Below are 16,273 nucleotides of genomic sequence, written 5' to 3'. Positions count from 1 at the left end.
GCCCGTGGCACAACTGTGGCTTGGAGCGTGAGATAGGAGCCTGTGCGAACCTGATGGAGAGAAATCTGAAATCTGCTTTTTTAGGAAGTTGTCATGCCCGAATGCTCAGGGTCAGGATTTGAAAAGAAAAATACTTGGCCGTTGCTGCAGGAGCATCCCAGGCAGCGTGCCTGAGAGCTTCGTCTGCCTCCCGGCTCTGCGGTACCCGAACAACGGTGGTGTTGCAGCCGCATCGATGTGTATGTATAAGTATACACAGCAATACAATACGTACAGAGATACAGCTGTATTCCTATGGCTCGTTATAGAGGGGACCTGGCAGGGCTCTTTACTACAGTACAGTTGTGTCATGAAACCTGTTCTCCTGCACGGGTGCTGCAGTAAACCAGCCTGGCAGGGCGTCCCGGCGGGTGTCGTTGCGGAGCCGTGCTGTTCGCAGTCACCGTCCCGCAGGGCTCTGCGCTGCGGCGCCTCGTCACCTGCCAGCGGGCGTTATTCCGGTTCCTCCTCAGGTTATGCTATTTACTTCTTTAATAAAAAAAAAAAAAAAAAAAAAAAAAAAAAGATTGAATGCCGGTCTGAATTGAACTGTCCTATTGGTATTTACTGTTGTCCAAGTGAAGCAGGCTACAAATGTCATGATTCACCTGTTTGCATTTCCATTTCTGTACTGGGGCGCGCCGGCTGCCGGAGCTGCTGGCAGGGTCCCCGGACGGGCCCTCTCCCGCATCCTCCGCTCTTCCCTACCAGCACGGGGACGGCCCCTCGCTCCACGGGCGAGACACACGCAATCACTTTGGCGACTGCTCTATCTTCTCCCATCACGTTATTTTTTTCCTCTAGGCCTTTATAACTCAGTACGTAGCCTTTTTTTTTTTTTTAATTGCAATCACTCCCTTTCTGTGTCTTCTTTTTTTTTTTTTTTTTTTTTTTAATTTCTGGGACTTATCTTTTCAGTTTAATCTATTAATTTCTGTTCTTATTTCACTTTGCAGACTATTTGCCGATTTCACAAGACATAATTTTTATCAACTAGTTCTTAAAGATGCATAACAAATTAATCGGGGTTTACTACAGTGCTAATGAGAGAGAGAGAGACAGAAAAAGCCTGGGTGGTCCATGTTTAATATCAATGTCCACTGAAAAAATGCTGCTCTTACTGGCTGGTTTGATTGACTGGACTTTTTATTTTATTTTTATTTTTTTAAAGGCTCCATATCCTCACTGCTTTGAGTTTGCTTTTTATTTTTTTATTTTTTTTTATTTTTTTTTCCTCTGCTTTGTTATGAGTTTTTAATGCCCACTTGGAATGTAACTCACAAGGATTGGGGTTAGGGGCGTTATGAAGGCATGACTTCTCACAAACTTTTTAGAAATAATTTTATCAAGGAAGCAAAAATGATGATTGAGTCTCACAAGCAGCCCCAAAGAGAGATATTGGCGCTTTTTAACATAGAGTTGTTCATCAGTAGCACGAATCATAATTAGGGTGGAGCGAGACTAGCATCTCCCGTCGCTAGGATCATTAGCAACGCAGGGTTTATTATTTAATTATTCCAAACGAGTGCCCTGCGTCCGCACGTGTGACCCTGTGGCGCTGGCGGCTGCGGGCACAGCAGTCCCACGCGTGTTTCCTCCCGTTCCGTTCGCTTTGGGTCGGTGGCTCTTCCCAGAGCTGCCGTCATCACGCAAGGGCCGTGGCTCGCAGCCGCCGAGCGAAGGGCTTAGGCAGTTCCGCACCTCCGGCAGCAATCCCTGCCCCGGCTCCGAGCCGCTCACCGCCCCCTCGTCTCGCAGCCGGTGATGCGCTCGCATACTCCCTGCAGTCGCTTCTACTTCCAGACTTTGCTTGCAAATCATGGGCAAATTACTTAAATTCTGGCAAGAGGTTCAAGCTTTCCCCTGCTAGCTTATCGCGCCTCTGAATCTCCACCCAAATCACAGAAGAGCTGCAAGCCTATGTGATAATGCCTCCATCCATTGGCTTTATTTTTAACAAGACCAGATTCTGGACTTCTGGGTAGAAAACACACGTCGTATTTAAATTCTGTTTTTCTTGAAGTGTTTCTACCCATTTTATAAGTTTGTGAGAAGTAAATTGCATGCTTACAGTAGAACTGTAATGCATTTTAATGTTTGTTAATCCACTTGTTTAAAATGTCAGTGTCAAAGGCTCTACAATACACGGCTATGCTGTTCATTTCATTAAAGATGCTTGATGTAATAATTGGTTAGTTTTCTTTTTACTTTTCTGCAGGCAATAGCTTTTTTTAATCTGTATGGCTTCTTATTATTTTGTTTGGGTTTTTTTGCTATGAATTGCTTTGCTTTTGTGAACTTGTCTTAGTGTGCATGATTTGCAAACATTTCAGCTATTGTGAATTTTCTCATTTTTTGTAAATAGTCCATCTGTGCTTTTCTTTTTTTCTTTTTTATGACTTTTTTCCTGTAAGTAACTGAGGTAGAAAATAATAATAAATTGTTTACAACGGATATGCTGTGTTGCTGCTCTCTTAGCTTGCAGTTTTAATATTTTGGTTTGGACGCACCAAATAACCAGTACCAATGACAATTTAATAAAAGAATAAAACAACCATCACTCAAAGTGTGTGACCCAGTGTTTGAAGAATCTGGAGATGAATGGTTACATACGAGGTGTGTTTACAGCAAAAATTAAAACCAAAAAAGACAACAATGCACTTGTAATTGGGGAGAGAGGAGTGACTCCGTGTTAAAATTGCAGTATTCCCAGCAGTCTGGTCTTCCCCCACTGTGGTCAGTGCAGTCCGTGCCAGCGCCCGAGGTGCGTTTAAGCATCAAACCCATAAGCGTATTAGAAAGCCTGGTTGCGAACTCTCCAGCACTAACGTGCAGGAATCTGTTTCTGCTGTTTGGAAATGGAAAGGCAAATCAGGTAACGCGTGTCGCTGTGAGGAGGTCCCTGGCTGGGATGGCAGCCGGTGTTCTTGGTGCAGACCCCGCGGTGGGACGGGTACCGCTGGCCGTGCCTGCAGGGCGGGGAGGTTGCCATCACTGTTTTTATCTCAGTTATACTTTATTCCATCTTTACCTGGATGTTTGGAGATTGTCAAAGTTACTTAGAAACCCTCAGCTCAGATATTTAATTATTTTTTTTTAATTAAGGGTTTGTTTGCTTGTATGTTTGTTAAAGCTTATTAAAACCTTTGTATATGGGGAGAGGTGGGAAAACCAAATATTTTCACAAACTTTTCAGAGCTCAGGGAAATACACTTGCTTATTAATAATGGTACTCCATAGTCCGCCAAGCCCAGCCTTGGGTCACGCTCCTGCAGTGCCTGGTGCTGTGAAAATGCAACGCAAGATCAGTTCAAAGTCTAAACTGGTGGTTTTCATTATTATGAGAGCATTGAAACCAACTGTCTGTTAATTTATAGAGCTTAATTTAGTTTCTTTCCTGATACCAGTCACAAACTGTTCACTTGTCGGCCATCGGTGCTGGGCAGGAAGCTATTCTTGTGTAAAAGTTATTTGTGATGCTTGCCTAGTAGGTCTAACAGTTATTTTCTGGGTGAGGAAGAGGAGCTGGTACCAAAGACAAGGGTAATTATTATAATAATGACATGCTTAAGGCTGCTTCTTCATAGTGTGAGAGAAGGAGGCGAGGTAAGGGAAGTTCCTGCGTTTGATATTTAGGACACCCAGAGATATTGGGAAGCTGCAAGTTACGTTGCTCTTGCAGGTCTCACTCCTGGTTAATAACTTCTTCAGGGGAGCGCAGTGGGGACAGGGGGAAAAGAATGTGTTTGTAGCTTCAACATACTGCAGAGCTGACCATTCTGTCTGTAGCAGGGTGTGGTGGTACAAAGCGATGGCCATACTCAGGAGGTGCAGCTTTTTACCGTGTTGAGTGCCTTCTGGCAAGGTTTGGGAGCTGGTACGTTCAGCTCACCAGAAGGAGCGTAAGCCAAATCCCCACAAAGGACTTGGCTGTAATTCTGCCAACTGAGATCAGCCAAGGTCTGGCTCCCAACATGATGCGCATGGTGCTTCAACGACCCCGAGCCATATTCCTGTGTACACGAGCCCCCAGCTATCTACTCTGGTGATGTAAAGCGATTTTAAGGTGGAGATGCTGCCTACACATGGCTTCTTTACCAGCAGGGAGTAATAAAGTTAGTATTAATAAGAGTCAGTTCTGTAAAACACTCTTTAAAGCACTGTTACACAAGCCTGAGACTTGTGTAACGTTTAGTAATGGGAGCAAAGTTTGTCTGGTCATGATACTTTAATGATCAAACTTAACATTAAGAAAGAAGGAGAAATTGCTGGCAGCTGCAAAATAGGAGGAAGAAATACAAAACATTTTAAATTGTCTATTCAGTTAGTTAAGCCTTGTAACAGCAAGAGATGCGGAACGAAGCTGGAAATGTTTTTCACTCCTTTGTCTAACCCTTTCTTAACTGCTTAAAATCTGCTCTAATCATCCCTGCGCTGCATGCTTTTTTTTCACCTGAAACACATTACTGCATCTGCATGGCATAAAATGGTTTACAAAGTGCATTTGAAATCTGCTAGAACCACCTTAATTATCACTCTTCAAACATCTCCGTTTCAGCCTCCATCAGTGAAAACAGAGACTATAGACTGGACCTGTCTTAAAATTAAGATTTTGGGTTTCTTTTGCTGGCAGAGGGCAGGCTGAAGAGGGACCCTTCACATTGCAGGTGCATCCCTGGAGTGAGGAGCAGCTGGAACTGCAGACAGCAAACTGAGAAATTAATATAGCAAAGCCCATAAATTTCCAGCCAGAAGGTACTCCTTCAAGTTCTGCTTAGATGACAGTAGCTTTTGTCTTGATGCAGGAAAAAAATGGTATCTAGAGCTGTTGCCTGAGTCCAGGCAGAGCTTAAGCACCTTTGCCTCTTGGGCACATTTTTTCTGAGAAGAGTTGCATTTTTTTAATGTTGCAAAGAATTGCATAAAATTCCTTTTTCAGCCCCCGTTTCCCACACCCCTTAAAATAATCTCCTGGATATTAAATTTCAGGTGAGCTTTTCAGGAGATAAGCTGTTGATCTGAGTCGCTGGTCCAGCTTCCACCAATTTCGATGGCAGCAGAGCGTAGCCAGTAAAAATGCTGCCTGTCCCCATTTTCCTGCCCCGTCACCTCTGTGCGGGTGAGGCTGCTCTTAAGGTTTCCCCAAACAGCATGTCTGGCTAAGGACTAAAACTGCCCACGTCCTTCATTAGGTTTTTCCCTACTGATACCTTGAATAACTGCTTGAGCAGTAAGAACATCTTGAACATTGAATTTAAATGCCAATTGTCCTATTCTCAACTGCTCACCGATCCATGCGTGGAGTTTGAGACGGGCTTTAAAACTTCAGGGTCGTTGCCCTGAAAATGAGCGATCGTAAAGGGACAGGGAGGAAAGAAAAGGAAAAAAAACCCCAAAGCTACTGGTCTCTCAGAGGCTCTTTGCGTTTCGGGGCGATACTGCAGCAACAGAGCTCCTGAGCGATCGGTTCTGCTGCGAGCAGGCCACAGCTGTAGCAGCTGGGAAATGTAATGAGAATAATTATTCACAAGAGTAAAGAGGCATAACGCAAACACACATGTATGGAAGAAAACATGGATAACCCTATAGAAAGAGGAGCGTGGTCTGGCAATGCCAGTTCTGCTGTCAGGAATTGTACGTGTCTGAGTTAGCCGGAGCGCAACAGCTAGCCCGCTTATGCCTCTGTAGATACAATTTTCAACTGTAAAGCTGTTAAAAATTGGGAGCTGGGGGTTGCAAAGAACTTGAAGAGATTAGTCTCCGTAAAGCACAAAAACATTAAAATGCGAGTGTTTTTCAATCACAGTTAGTAGTAGGATTTCAAGCTGATAATTAAGTAGCTTCCAAGTCCTCCTTTGCCCAGCAGCAGTAATATGTAGTCGCTGCAGTGATGCCCTGAAGGTTTCTGGGCTCAGCATCACAATCCTCTCCTCTGACTTGTTTTATAACGTGGATTATGAAATACCCGGTGGCAGTTCCTCCATCGAGGCAGCAGGACGTTCTCCGTCTCTGCCAGCGATGGCTGTTGCGCTTGGTGAGCTGCAGTGTCTCTCTGCGACGGGCATTCACTCACGACTTCAACACACGTAGGTTGTGAAGAATTTCCTACCGTCTGATAACCTTGTCCTCTGATTAATTATCTTCTCTTGTACATAGTTGCCTCTTGTCTGCGTTGAATTTTTCCAGCTTCAGCCTCCAGACATGAGTTCTTTTTATGCCTTTGTTCAGCATCAAGGATCTGTCTTTTAATAATACTTATCCAGATAGTTTAGATCATTCATAAAAATTTAAGCAAGTGGTTTAACCAAATAGCTCATTTCCTATACCATCGAAGCAACTGAAATGAGGCTTGAAGCAAATCAGTGCCACTTTGCTGAACTTTAAATATATGCCTTAATGCGGTTCCATCTAACCTGCCCTTGTTCATTCAGCAGCAGGTGACTGAAATTCAGAGTTTCTGTGCTGCGTGACAGCTTGGGTGCAGTGAATTCACAGGTATTCCCCTGCAGCGATTGTTTCATTTATACTTACCTTGTTTATTAAAAATCGATAGTAAATGTTTGGCTTTGGGCTTTAAAATGAGGAATGCTTTCATCAGAGTGATCAACTTAGTATTAAACAGAATTACTTGCTTTTAGGAAGTGAGTTGGTCGAGATTCTCTTTCATCCACATCAGCTGCATTCACTTGAAGCTTATAATTCTCTTGTGTTTCACCAGTGACTAAATTAGGGAGAATCCAAATTACATATTGAGTTTGAGTGTTGGATGGTGGGAGGCATAGTTTTCACAGGACACGTTTGAGAAGTATAGCGGATGCCTTCAAGCTGCCATAGGATAGGAACGGTTTTGAACTAGAGTAAATAAACTCAATCAGCTACCAGCTTTTGCTTTTTGGTTTGGGGTTTTTTTGAAAAAATAGTTTTCTTAGAATAAACTATTTGCCTTTGAGAAGTTTCCCAGTGTTCTGTACAGTGAAGTAACTGCAAAAGGGTTATTACACTTGAAACGATAGAGAATGATAATTTGGAGACAAACAAGGCTTTGTCTCACTGATGCATAAAGTAATTACTGGGCAAAAGTGCATCATTCTCATTTTAAAAACTGTGGCCTGAGAGTGGTAAACAGCTGAAAAATGGGTCGTTTACTGTACATAAAGTGGAAGTGCCAAATTTTAAATTAACTATATTTGGGTTTTATTGTTTTGTTGAAGCTCCAAAGCAGAAATATTTGTTCATAATAACATCCATCTGCAAACATGCATCCGGTGCGAAGCGCATTACGGGTGTCTGACGTTGAGAATTCTACAAAATCTTGCCATGCACCATACATTTTAAACAGCAGATGACTGTGCCTTGAATAACACAGTGGGCTGCTTAATGAGGTTTCCATTATGCATGATGTGCTGTATCTGAAGTTCGCTAATTTTCTGACCTGGTGAAATAGATTTTAATAAGCTTGATGTAACACGGCATATAAAGACAAAGGGAAACACTTAATGGGGCTGTCACAATAAAGGATTCTGAGTGGACTTGGAGATGCTAAAAGTGTTAATAGAATTGATCAAAAGCTCAGGAAAGAAATTCTCCATTTCCATGGAGGTCTGCCCTGCACCTTGCTTGGTCCCTTCTGTTTGCTGTTGCATGGACGGCGCCATCCCGCTTCTTTAAAGACAAACCAGGGTCACTGGTGGGAAACACGAGACGTTTCAAGCAGGGCTTGTAGCTGCCTCCGCATTCGCTTCCTACAGACTTTGGGAGAGTTTCGGTAGAGTCTTCAATCAAATCCCAAAGAGTTAATTGCTACTCAACCGTGATAACGAGTTGTGAATGCTTTGGTAGAATCCTGATCTTTCATCAATTTTAGATAAAGTTTGATTTCTCTGGATATATATTCTTCTCTAATTATTGAGCATTTAGTTGATAATTTAAAGCTTGGAACGGTAGCAGGTTTTTTTCTTTCTCATTCTTGTTTCCTTATAGAAAGGGAGGGGGAGTCTGAGACAGAGAGGCCTGAAAGATGAAGGTTTTAAACATAAAGGGATTGTTTTGGGATGGAGCTTTCCCTTGTGCGTGCTCACCATTAAAGACTACATTTTTGTCCAGTAAATTGGACCCACGCCTGCTTGCCTTCAAAAAAAAAAAAAAGCTACCAGGCTCTTCTGCTTCATGGTTTTGAGTCTCTGATACTTTTGAAATGAAGCCTAAAGATCCTACAAAGAGGATAACACTGCCTAATGGAAAGAATAATGCAAGCGAGAACCCATTTGAAATGACAGCTGTGAGCCTCGCGAAGCTTTTCTGTGCTGATCAAAGCTGCTGGTAACGTTGTTTGAAAAGAGGATATCAGTTTCCCCCTCTCCTTTTCCCACTCAACCTGCAGATGATTTTATATTCCAGACTTTGCGCTTTTTTCCTGGGAGATCAAGTGAACCTCCTAAATGACCGGTGTTCAGATCAGCGCGCTGGGGAGCACCGTCGGCGTAAGAGGCAAAGTGGTTTGGGGGGGATATAGCATCAGAGCTCGATCCCCCTTGTGCGTAGGGCCCTCCGAAACGCCCCGCGCAGAGACGCAGTGACTTTGCGAGACTGAGCCGCAGTGTTCAGCTCTTCTGCCAACATGTGCAAATACTCCAAACTATCTGTAAACAGAGAGGAAGGATTTTGCTTGCTAGGCACAGTTTTATGGTGGCTTTTATTTTATTCTCCATGCGTGTCCCATAATTTTGCATGTTTTCCCAAGTTCGGTGCTGAAATCAGGTGATGATTTGAGCATCTCAGCTTCCGTTTTTATTCTTGTTTTAAATCCCTGTGCTTATTGCTAAAGTCTAAACATGACCTCGTGTGCCCTAAGGGCTTTAGCCATTAGAAGCAGAGAAAGTTCTCTGCATGATACTTTTTGATGTAAGAACTAATCTCATGATCTTTGTGACTTCTTTTTGGTTTGATTCCCATCGTCTGGCTGTCTGCAGAGGACAGGGTCTTGTATCCTTGGGGGATGCAAGATATTTGGGGTGTTCAGGGGCTGGACAGAGCAGAGCAGGTCTGAAGGAGTCCATGAAAAGCCAGGGCTGCACACGAGGGAGTCCTGGCAGCACGTGTGGAGGAAGGCGGTGTAAACGGTTCTGGTGTTTTTCACTCACTCCTGGTTGCCTTGTAGCCAGCTTCAGGCTGGGGTAAAGGAGAGCTCAGCGCTTTGAGAAGGGAATGATCCCACCAGGGTGGGAGAAGGAGCACGGCGGAGACCTGTGGAGGGAGCGTACCCTTCGCTGGGAGCCCTTGAGCCCCTCAAGTCCCCGGTAAGGACTGGCCCTGCTCAGGCAGCGTAGCTCTCGCCAGATTTGTTCACAAAGCCCCTGGAAGATCCGCTAAATCCTGGGCTCTCGGCGTTCTCTGCTCGGTAATGCCGAGCGGGAGACGGCGGGGCTGTGTGCTGCCTGCCCAAATCCAGCCCGGCTGCCCCTGGGCGTGCACCACCCCTTGATCCCCCCCCCTTCTCCCAAACTTATTTGTGCCTTGGAGAAGGCAGTTGCTTACAGCCAGCCATTGACTAAATCTGTGACCTTAGGGCAAAGCATTTAAAACCAGATGTGTCCATCTTCCCTCGCATGAGCCTGCTTCAGTATTTAAAGTGAAACTATTGATGCAGGAAGCAGAAAAATTTATCTGTGAAAAATTGAACTCCAAATACTGGCTTTAGCTCGTTCAGAGCAATAAGAGAGCATGAAATTGATGTGAATCCTCAGGGCTTTCCTGGACAGTGTGCGAGCCCATTGCAAAACATTTATTGTAAAATATCTTCTAATTGCAATGCCTAAAGTGGGCACTTTTGTGCTTTTGAACAGCTTTGGTATCTTGTTTTCTCTAGGCAATTATAAGCAGCGGATACACAAAAGACAGGGATCGTTTCAGCAGGAATCGGAGTGCCTTAAACAAACACGATGAATGAATTGATCTCTCCCTCCACCCCTTTTGATTTTCCAGTTGACTTCAGAGAGCAGAGGGCTCGGAGGGAGCTGGGCAGGCGCCGGCTGCGCTCCCTGCCTGGCCAGCGGTGGGATCGTCGCTGGGGTTGGGATCCAGAGCGTGCTGCAGTCGACGTTCCCGTTGATTTCAAGGCACTCTGGTCCGGGTGCCCATCCCTAGCACCCAGTTACCTCCAAGCCGCCTGTTAAAAATGAACCGGGAGCATGCAAGCCCCTCGGCAGCTGGCTGCAGGGTTCAAAGAGCCTGCTGATACCCCACAGCCCTCCGTGGCCCCTGGGGTCCCCCCACGCCCAGCAGTCCTGCATCCCCAAAGCCACGGCTCTGTCTCCCGGAGAAGCCTGCGCTTCCCAGGCATTGCTAAGGGAAAATGGTGGAGCTGGCACGTCACACGCTGGGCTCTGTCGGCTAATGCTTCTCCTTGCCCCCTGCTCCGGCCCTCAGCGGTATCCCCAGTGCCCCGTGCTGGGGACCCCATCAGTCAGAGTGGGACGGATCGCATCCACCTCTGCTGCTGCCTGGGGAACAGCACCCGGGAAGGTGCCGCTGGGACCGGGTGGCTGCATTTCACCTTGTTTTAAACCCCGATGCCAGGGGAGGGGAATGCGTGCAGGCACACAGCCTCGCCAAAGCACCAGCGTGGTCTGGAGGACCAGCAAGAGGCTCCATGGACAAGCAGGTTCCTTCTAGGGGCCTGGAAACCAGCGAAAGTGCCTGCTAACGCTTTCCTCTTTACTAAAGAGCTGCAGATACCTCGGCTCTCAGATTTTAATAAAATGGCGTGACAGCGCAGGCAGAAGGGTGGTGGAGGCAGAAGTTTCTTGCAGTACACAAAACAGGTTCAGTATTAATTGTACTGTCACTGTAGTGCTATTCTTCAAAGTCTTCACTGGTGTGGAAGTTTAGAAACAACGGGAGGGAATAATACAGTGTGACCAAAGTGCTTAAATAATGCTATAGGGTTGGTACAAGGGGAATTACAGAGATTAGTGGTGGATCTTGAGACCAGAACCTGCGAGAGCCCAGCTGCACCCTTGGCTATCTGCAAATGTCTTTCTCGAGTCATTTTGCTTCTTTGTGCCTCGCTTTATCCCATCTGTGACGTGGGGACAGCGTCAGCTGCCGATCACTGCTGAGAGGTTTGGGAGCAAACAACCACATAATTACAAAAGTAAGTTAGCCCAGTTGTGAGATGTCGCACGGCATTAATGCGGTCACCAGTGTGGTGATGGGGAAATTTGTTTTCAGCTGAACGAGCTGATGAATGCAGTGCCTGGCAAATGTAATTTCAGTGTGGGGGATTGATTACTTTCAGTACGTTGGGTTGATTTAGAGATCCTTCAGTGATGGAGCCAGCCTGTGAATCTGTATCGGTAAGCGGATATTTGCCAATCTTGATCCTCAATCCCCGTTTCCGCCTCCCACTTCTGCAGCGGTAAGGGCCGCGCAGCCGTGCCACTGCCGCTCCGCCTCTGCCCGGCCGGCCGCAGCGTTCCTGGGCAGAGCACGAGCAGCCGATCACACTTGAGTTGTTTGGAGTGCCATGTCGCGCAGATGCTTTTATCTCAGAATTGGGATAATAGCTTTCTTTGGGGGTGGAGGGATTGATTTTTCACACATCTGTCCGCTGGAATGCAATAACAGATCCTTTGTTCAGGCTCTTTCTGTGGAGTGCCTTCTCCACCCTTGTTATTTCATTCTTCTTTTGCATGGCAAAACTTTTTGTCCTGCATTTCAAATAGATACTGAGCGTCCCTGGCAGTTGAACAAGAGAAACAAACTTTCCAGCCCTGGTTTTTATGCTGTTTTCAGGGGATGCTTGGTGATTTGAAGGGTATTTGATTGGTTTTGGCAGAGGCCTTTTATTCCGTGGAAAATCCACAGCTCCTCTGATCGTTTATGGATGGTTTAGGGAGCCCCTGGAGCCTCCAAATGAGAGATTTGCTGGTGGCCAGCTGGTCCTGGATGTGCCATGGGAACGCTGAGCACACTACTCTTGGGACGTGCGCTGTGGTGGGCAGGGAGCGGAGAAGGAGAGGCTGTAGGGACAGTGCCAGCTCTGCTCCTGCCTAACCCGCAGCGGGAGAGCTCGGGGCTTGGCCCAGGCGTGGCTCTGCATGAAAATAAAGCCCCAGAGCCTCAGCCCTTGTCCTGCAGACGCTCTCCCTGCTGCTTGGAGGTTGGTTTGACGCTTAACACCGAGGTCTTCTCACTCCAGCGTACCGCAGCTCCAGCGCTAAACGTATGTCAGGCGACCCGACCGGGGTCGATGGCTCCATCACCAGCAAGAGGGAATTTAGCACTTCGGTATTTGGTTGTAATATCCCCCCGCCTGGATGTGCTTCCTCCTGCATCCCACTCCACAGAGATTGTAGCAGTTCATCAACATAATAAAAACAAACAGCTTCACATTGGCATTAAGGAACAGGATTTGCTGTGCGGCGCATGGGCTCTGCGCATGGGGAGCAGCAGCAGACAGCAGCCTGGGGTAGCTGTGCATACATTTACCTATACTATTTTTTTTCCCCCAACAGCCCTATTACCATATTTAAATGCAAGTATGTCTTTTTTTAATTGATGTTTTAAGTAGCTTCAAGTCACTCTAGCCTAGTTGTTCTCTGCTCCTTTCTCCCTGGTAGATTACCTGTAGCTGAGACGATAGTGCTAGAGGTAGCGGGCTTGTAGTCTGCTGATTTCTCTGGGCCTCGCTCTCTCCGTTCCTCTAGCTCGCTGTTCTCTTTTTCTGTTGCCTCAGTTGTTTTTCTGTGGTTCTTCAGCATTGCAAAGCAGCTGTGATCAAAGTCCTGGAGCCCGCTCAAGGGGCAGGTCCCGTGGTGGTGACTACCCCCGGGGTCGTCCTGTCGGGTGCCCAGAGCGGTTGGAGCTCCCCAGAGACCAGGAACCTCCGAGGGTTTTGTTGGCTTTGGAGCAAGGGGTTTGGGGTTCTTGCTGATCACCTGGACCTTGCCATTGCCCTCTTAAAATACATATATTTAAAGTCGGAGCCTCTGGCAGATCTTCTGAATATTAATTAAGTAAACTAAATCTGCAATCTTGCTAGCAGCATTTCATTCATCTGTAAGGGCTCGGTCCCCCTGTAGCAGGGTGTATGTCTTAGAGCTCCTTGATCTGCGGCTGTTTTGCTTTCAAGAGCTTTCTTTCTTTCTTTCTTTCTTTCTTTCTTTCTTTCTTTCTTTCTTTTTTAAATTACATTCCGGTGAATTTTTTTTTTTTTTTTTTGCTTGATCTCAGCAAATCTGTGATCTTGACATGAGGACCTCCTCATATTTTCCATTACTGCTATGTCTGTAGATCAGCACGTTATTATCACTTGCAAATAAGCAAAGAAGAGAATTCCCTCGTTTTGCGAAGTGGTCTGACCCTAGCCGTTTGAGAGTACGGAGACGTAAGCCGAGCGCTGCAGGCTCTGCCGCCAGTCTGTCCGCCCCGGCACCTCGGCTTTCGCGGCGTGCCGTGACCAGGCGCGCCATCAGCGGCACGCGCTGTCACCTTCCTCTTCTGCCAAGGGGATTTGGGCCACCTTTGTGCCGGCAGAGACCACCAGCAGTGGGCACCCGGCGAGGGCTCGGCTATTCCTAAAAAACGGTGCCTGTCGACGGCACGGAGAGCCGGGACGGCGAGCTCTGGAAACGCCGTGCCCTCGGCGGCCGCCCCGCAGAGACTCGCGGTACCTGCTGGCTTCTTTCTTTACCCTTCTCCTTTTCTCCACGGCCAGGTTTTCCGGCAGCGGCTTATGGACCAGTAGCAGCGGCAGCCGTGGCGGCAGCAAGAGGATCAGGTAGGGGGGCCCGTGGAAGAGCAAACCCTCAGAGTGCAGGGTCAGGTAAAAGCTCTGTCGGTATTCTGTGTGGCTGCAGCTCTCCATCATTTCTCTGATTTTCCTCACACTTATCCTGGGGACCTGAAAACAAACAATCAAAAAAACAACAAAAAAATTACATAAAAAATAAGTAATCAATCCCAAACCAAACCCAAACTACAAGCAGAGGCCATGGGGCCTGGAGCACCTTGCAGGAGATTGGCGTAAGAACTGCCAAACCCAGGGTAGATATTCTGATTTGTTTCCTTATTTATTCCTTTATTATGTTGGTTTCTTTGTTTCTTCGTTTTAAATTCGAGGTCATAAAGTTCACCCCAAAGAAATTAATTTGCGTTTCCGAAAAAAAAGTTTTCGTTTCTCCCGGAAAGCGGGTGTTGGGTTGAGGCGGTGGCGGCAGCCCCGGGTGCTCCCGCCGTGCCCGGAGCCGCTTTCGCCTTCTCCGCCGCAAACAGGCGCGAGGGTCGGGGTCGGCCTTCACGGGTCACCCCCCCTGTGGTGAGGGGGGGCCGTGTCCCCTCGGGGACAGCGTTTCCCACCTCACACGGGGTGAACGCCGCTGCAAACGCCATCGTCGGCGCCGAAACGCAGCTGGCGGTTCCAACGCGGCCCTGCCCGCTTCCAACCCCGCAGGCCTGCTTTCCGTGAGGAACGTCAAAAGCTTTTCTTCCCGTTCCTTCTGAAAACTTTTTTTTTTTTTTCCTTTCCCCTTAAGGGAAACCAATAAATAAATCGTCGCCCATTGCCGTTACTGCCTTAGGTTTTAAATTCAGCTAAACACGTGAATTAAAGCTTCGCTGAGGGAATTCAAGCGTTCAGTACAGCCATCGGTGAGCTGGTGGCTCGGCAGCGCCCGCCGCCGCCGCCGCCTTGGCTCCCCGGCCCGCCCGGATCAAGCCGGGACGGAGCCGTTGCCGGGACGGAGCCGCTGCCGGGACGGAGCCGCTGCCGGCCCCGCGCCTCCTGCACGGCCCCCGCCGGCCGCCGACCCCCTCGCCGGGCCCGGCTGGCCGGCGCGGACGGCGGAGGTGCCGGAGCGGAGGACGCGGCGGCGGTTTTTCCAGCTCACTCATGGCACAGTCCTGAAGCGGGGGTTTCTCGGTGGCTTTTCTGGCAGTGCCGGTGGGTTAACCGGGCTCTTCCCGAAAAGTCCCGACTAAACCGCTGCGTGAGGGGTTACGAGGAGGGCGCAGGCCCAGGTGTGTCTCAGGTGCGAGCCTGATGCCATGGAGGCCAAAGAAAGACACCAGGAGAACTCCGTTCCATGCAAACTGGCACTGCTTGCAGGCTACAAAGGATTATCTGTACCAGTTTCATCTTGTGGCATGTAGAGAGCGCCTAAGGGGTGACTTGCCAGACTGGTTGTGGGGATTCCCCATCTCCCAGCTTTTCCTACTGCCCCTTCATGCAGGGGGAAAAACAAACCCAAAGAGAAAAAGAAAAAAAAAAAAAAACAACCAAAAAAAACCCAAACAAAAAAAGAGATTAATTTTGTATATGATTTCAGGAAAACAGACTTCATTGTTTCTGCCTCTTCCTCATGTTTTTGCCCTTCAGGTTTTGTTTTACGTGCAAACAGACCTGGTGAGTTGCCCCTTAGCAAGGCACAGAGGGTTTGGCTGGATTAACGTTGCTTCCCTGATTATTATTATTTTTTTTAATCGGAGTGCTTTTGGTGCCCATTACAACTGAACTGAGCATTGATCAATTCTGTGCCTGAAAATCATTTGTCTTTAATTTGAGTGTTTTTTGGTTTTTTCTTTTGTTGGGTTTTCTGTTTTGTTTTGTTTTTTCGTTTTTGTTTTTTATTTGAACTTGCAATACGAAACTAAATCTAACCCTAAATTAACAACACCCTTTCTGGCAAGTTTAAAGAGCAGTATGGTGTTTGGAAATGTCTTTCAAGCCTCAAAATTGCCTGTGTGCACAAAACTGGCAAAACCCCAAAACTGAATCAAAACAGCCCCCCCTCCCCAGCCCTGAGCTCTCAAGGAGGAAGATGGGTTTGTCACCGGCCCGGCCCGACGGCCGCTCACATTTGCAGTGAAACGTGCTCTGGGAACAGTGGTGTTTTACGTAGAGTCATTTCCATCCAAAGACGGTTTTCGGAAGGGACATCCTGGGTTCGCCACTTCCATCCAGCAATGGTAGTGAATTGTATTCAGGAGCAGTAGAGTACGATCGATCTTGCGCTACAGTGTACGGGCCCGATTCATTACAAGAAAAATGGTTGGGGTTTGTTTGTTTTTTTAATTCTTTTCTTTTCAGTTGGGTTTTTCTTTTTCCTTTGCAAATTCGCACAGCCCTCCTTCACGCGTGCCTAATCCAAAAGCACAGAGCGCAACACAGTTGGCCCTTACTGGCCCCCTTTCTGCCAGTAAACTGGAAAAGAGCTGGAAAACGCCCGGGCAGGCG

The 16,273-nt window shown here is 47.3% G+C and overlaps 1 protein-coding gene across 26 annotated transcripts in view; it reads left to right on the top strand.

Moving 5' to 3' along the window:
* Nucleotides 1-16,273, top strand: part of MSI2 (musashi RNA binding protein 2) — a 255,284-nt gene that overhangs the window by 217,886 nt on the left and 21,125 nt on the right. For 10 of the 26 annotated variants that reach the window (XM_075033013.1, XM_075033018.1, XM_075033019.1 and 7 more), the window contains exon 11: nt 13,757-13,819. The exons of 2 other annotated variants lie outside the window; for them this stretch is intronic. In XM_075033013.1, the coding sequence (XP_074889114.1) occupies nt 13,757-13,819 (63 nt within the window). Of the gene's footprint in view, nt 1-13,756; nt 13,865-15,415; nt 15,443-16,273 lie in introns of all 26 variants that reach the window. 14 more of the 26 variants (XR_012651119.1, XM_075033009.1, XM_075033008.1 and 11 more) reach the window with 2 other exon arrangements.

The sequence above is a fragment of the Buteo buteo genome, chromosome 7 (assembly GCF_964188355.1).
Source record: "Buteo buteo chromosome 7, bButBut1.hap1.1, whole genome shotgun sequence".
Classification (NCBI taxonomy): Eukaryota; Metazoa; Chordata; class Aves; order Accipitriformes; family Accipitridae; genus Buteo; species Buteo buteo.
Note: the sequence above shows the minus strand (reverse complement) of the source record. Positions and strands in the feature narration are given on the sequence as shown.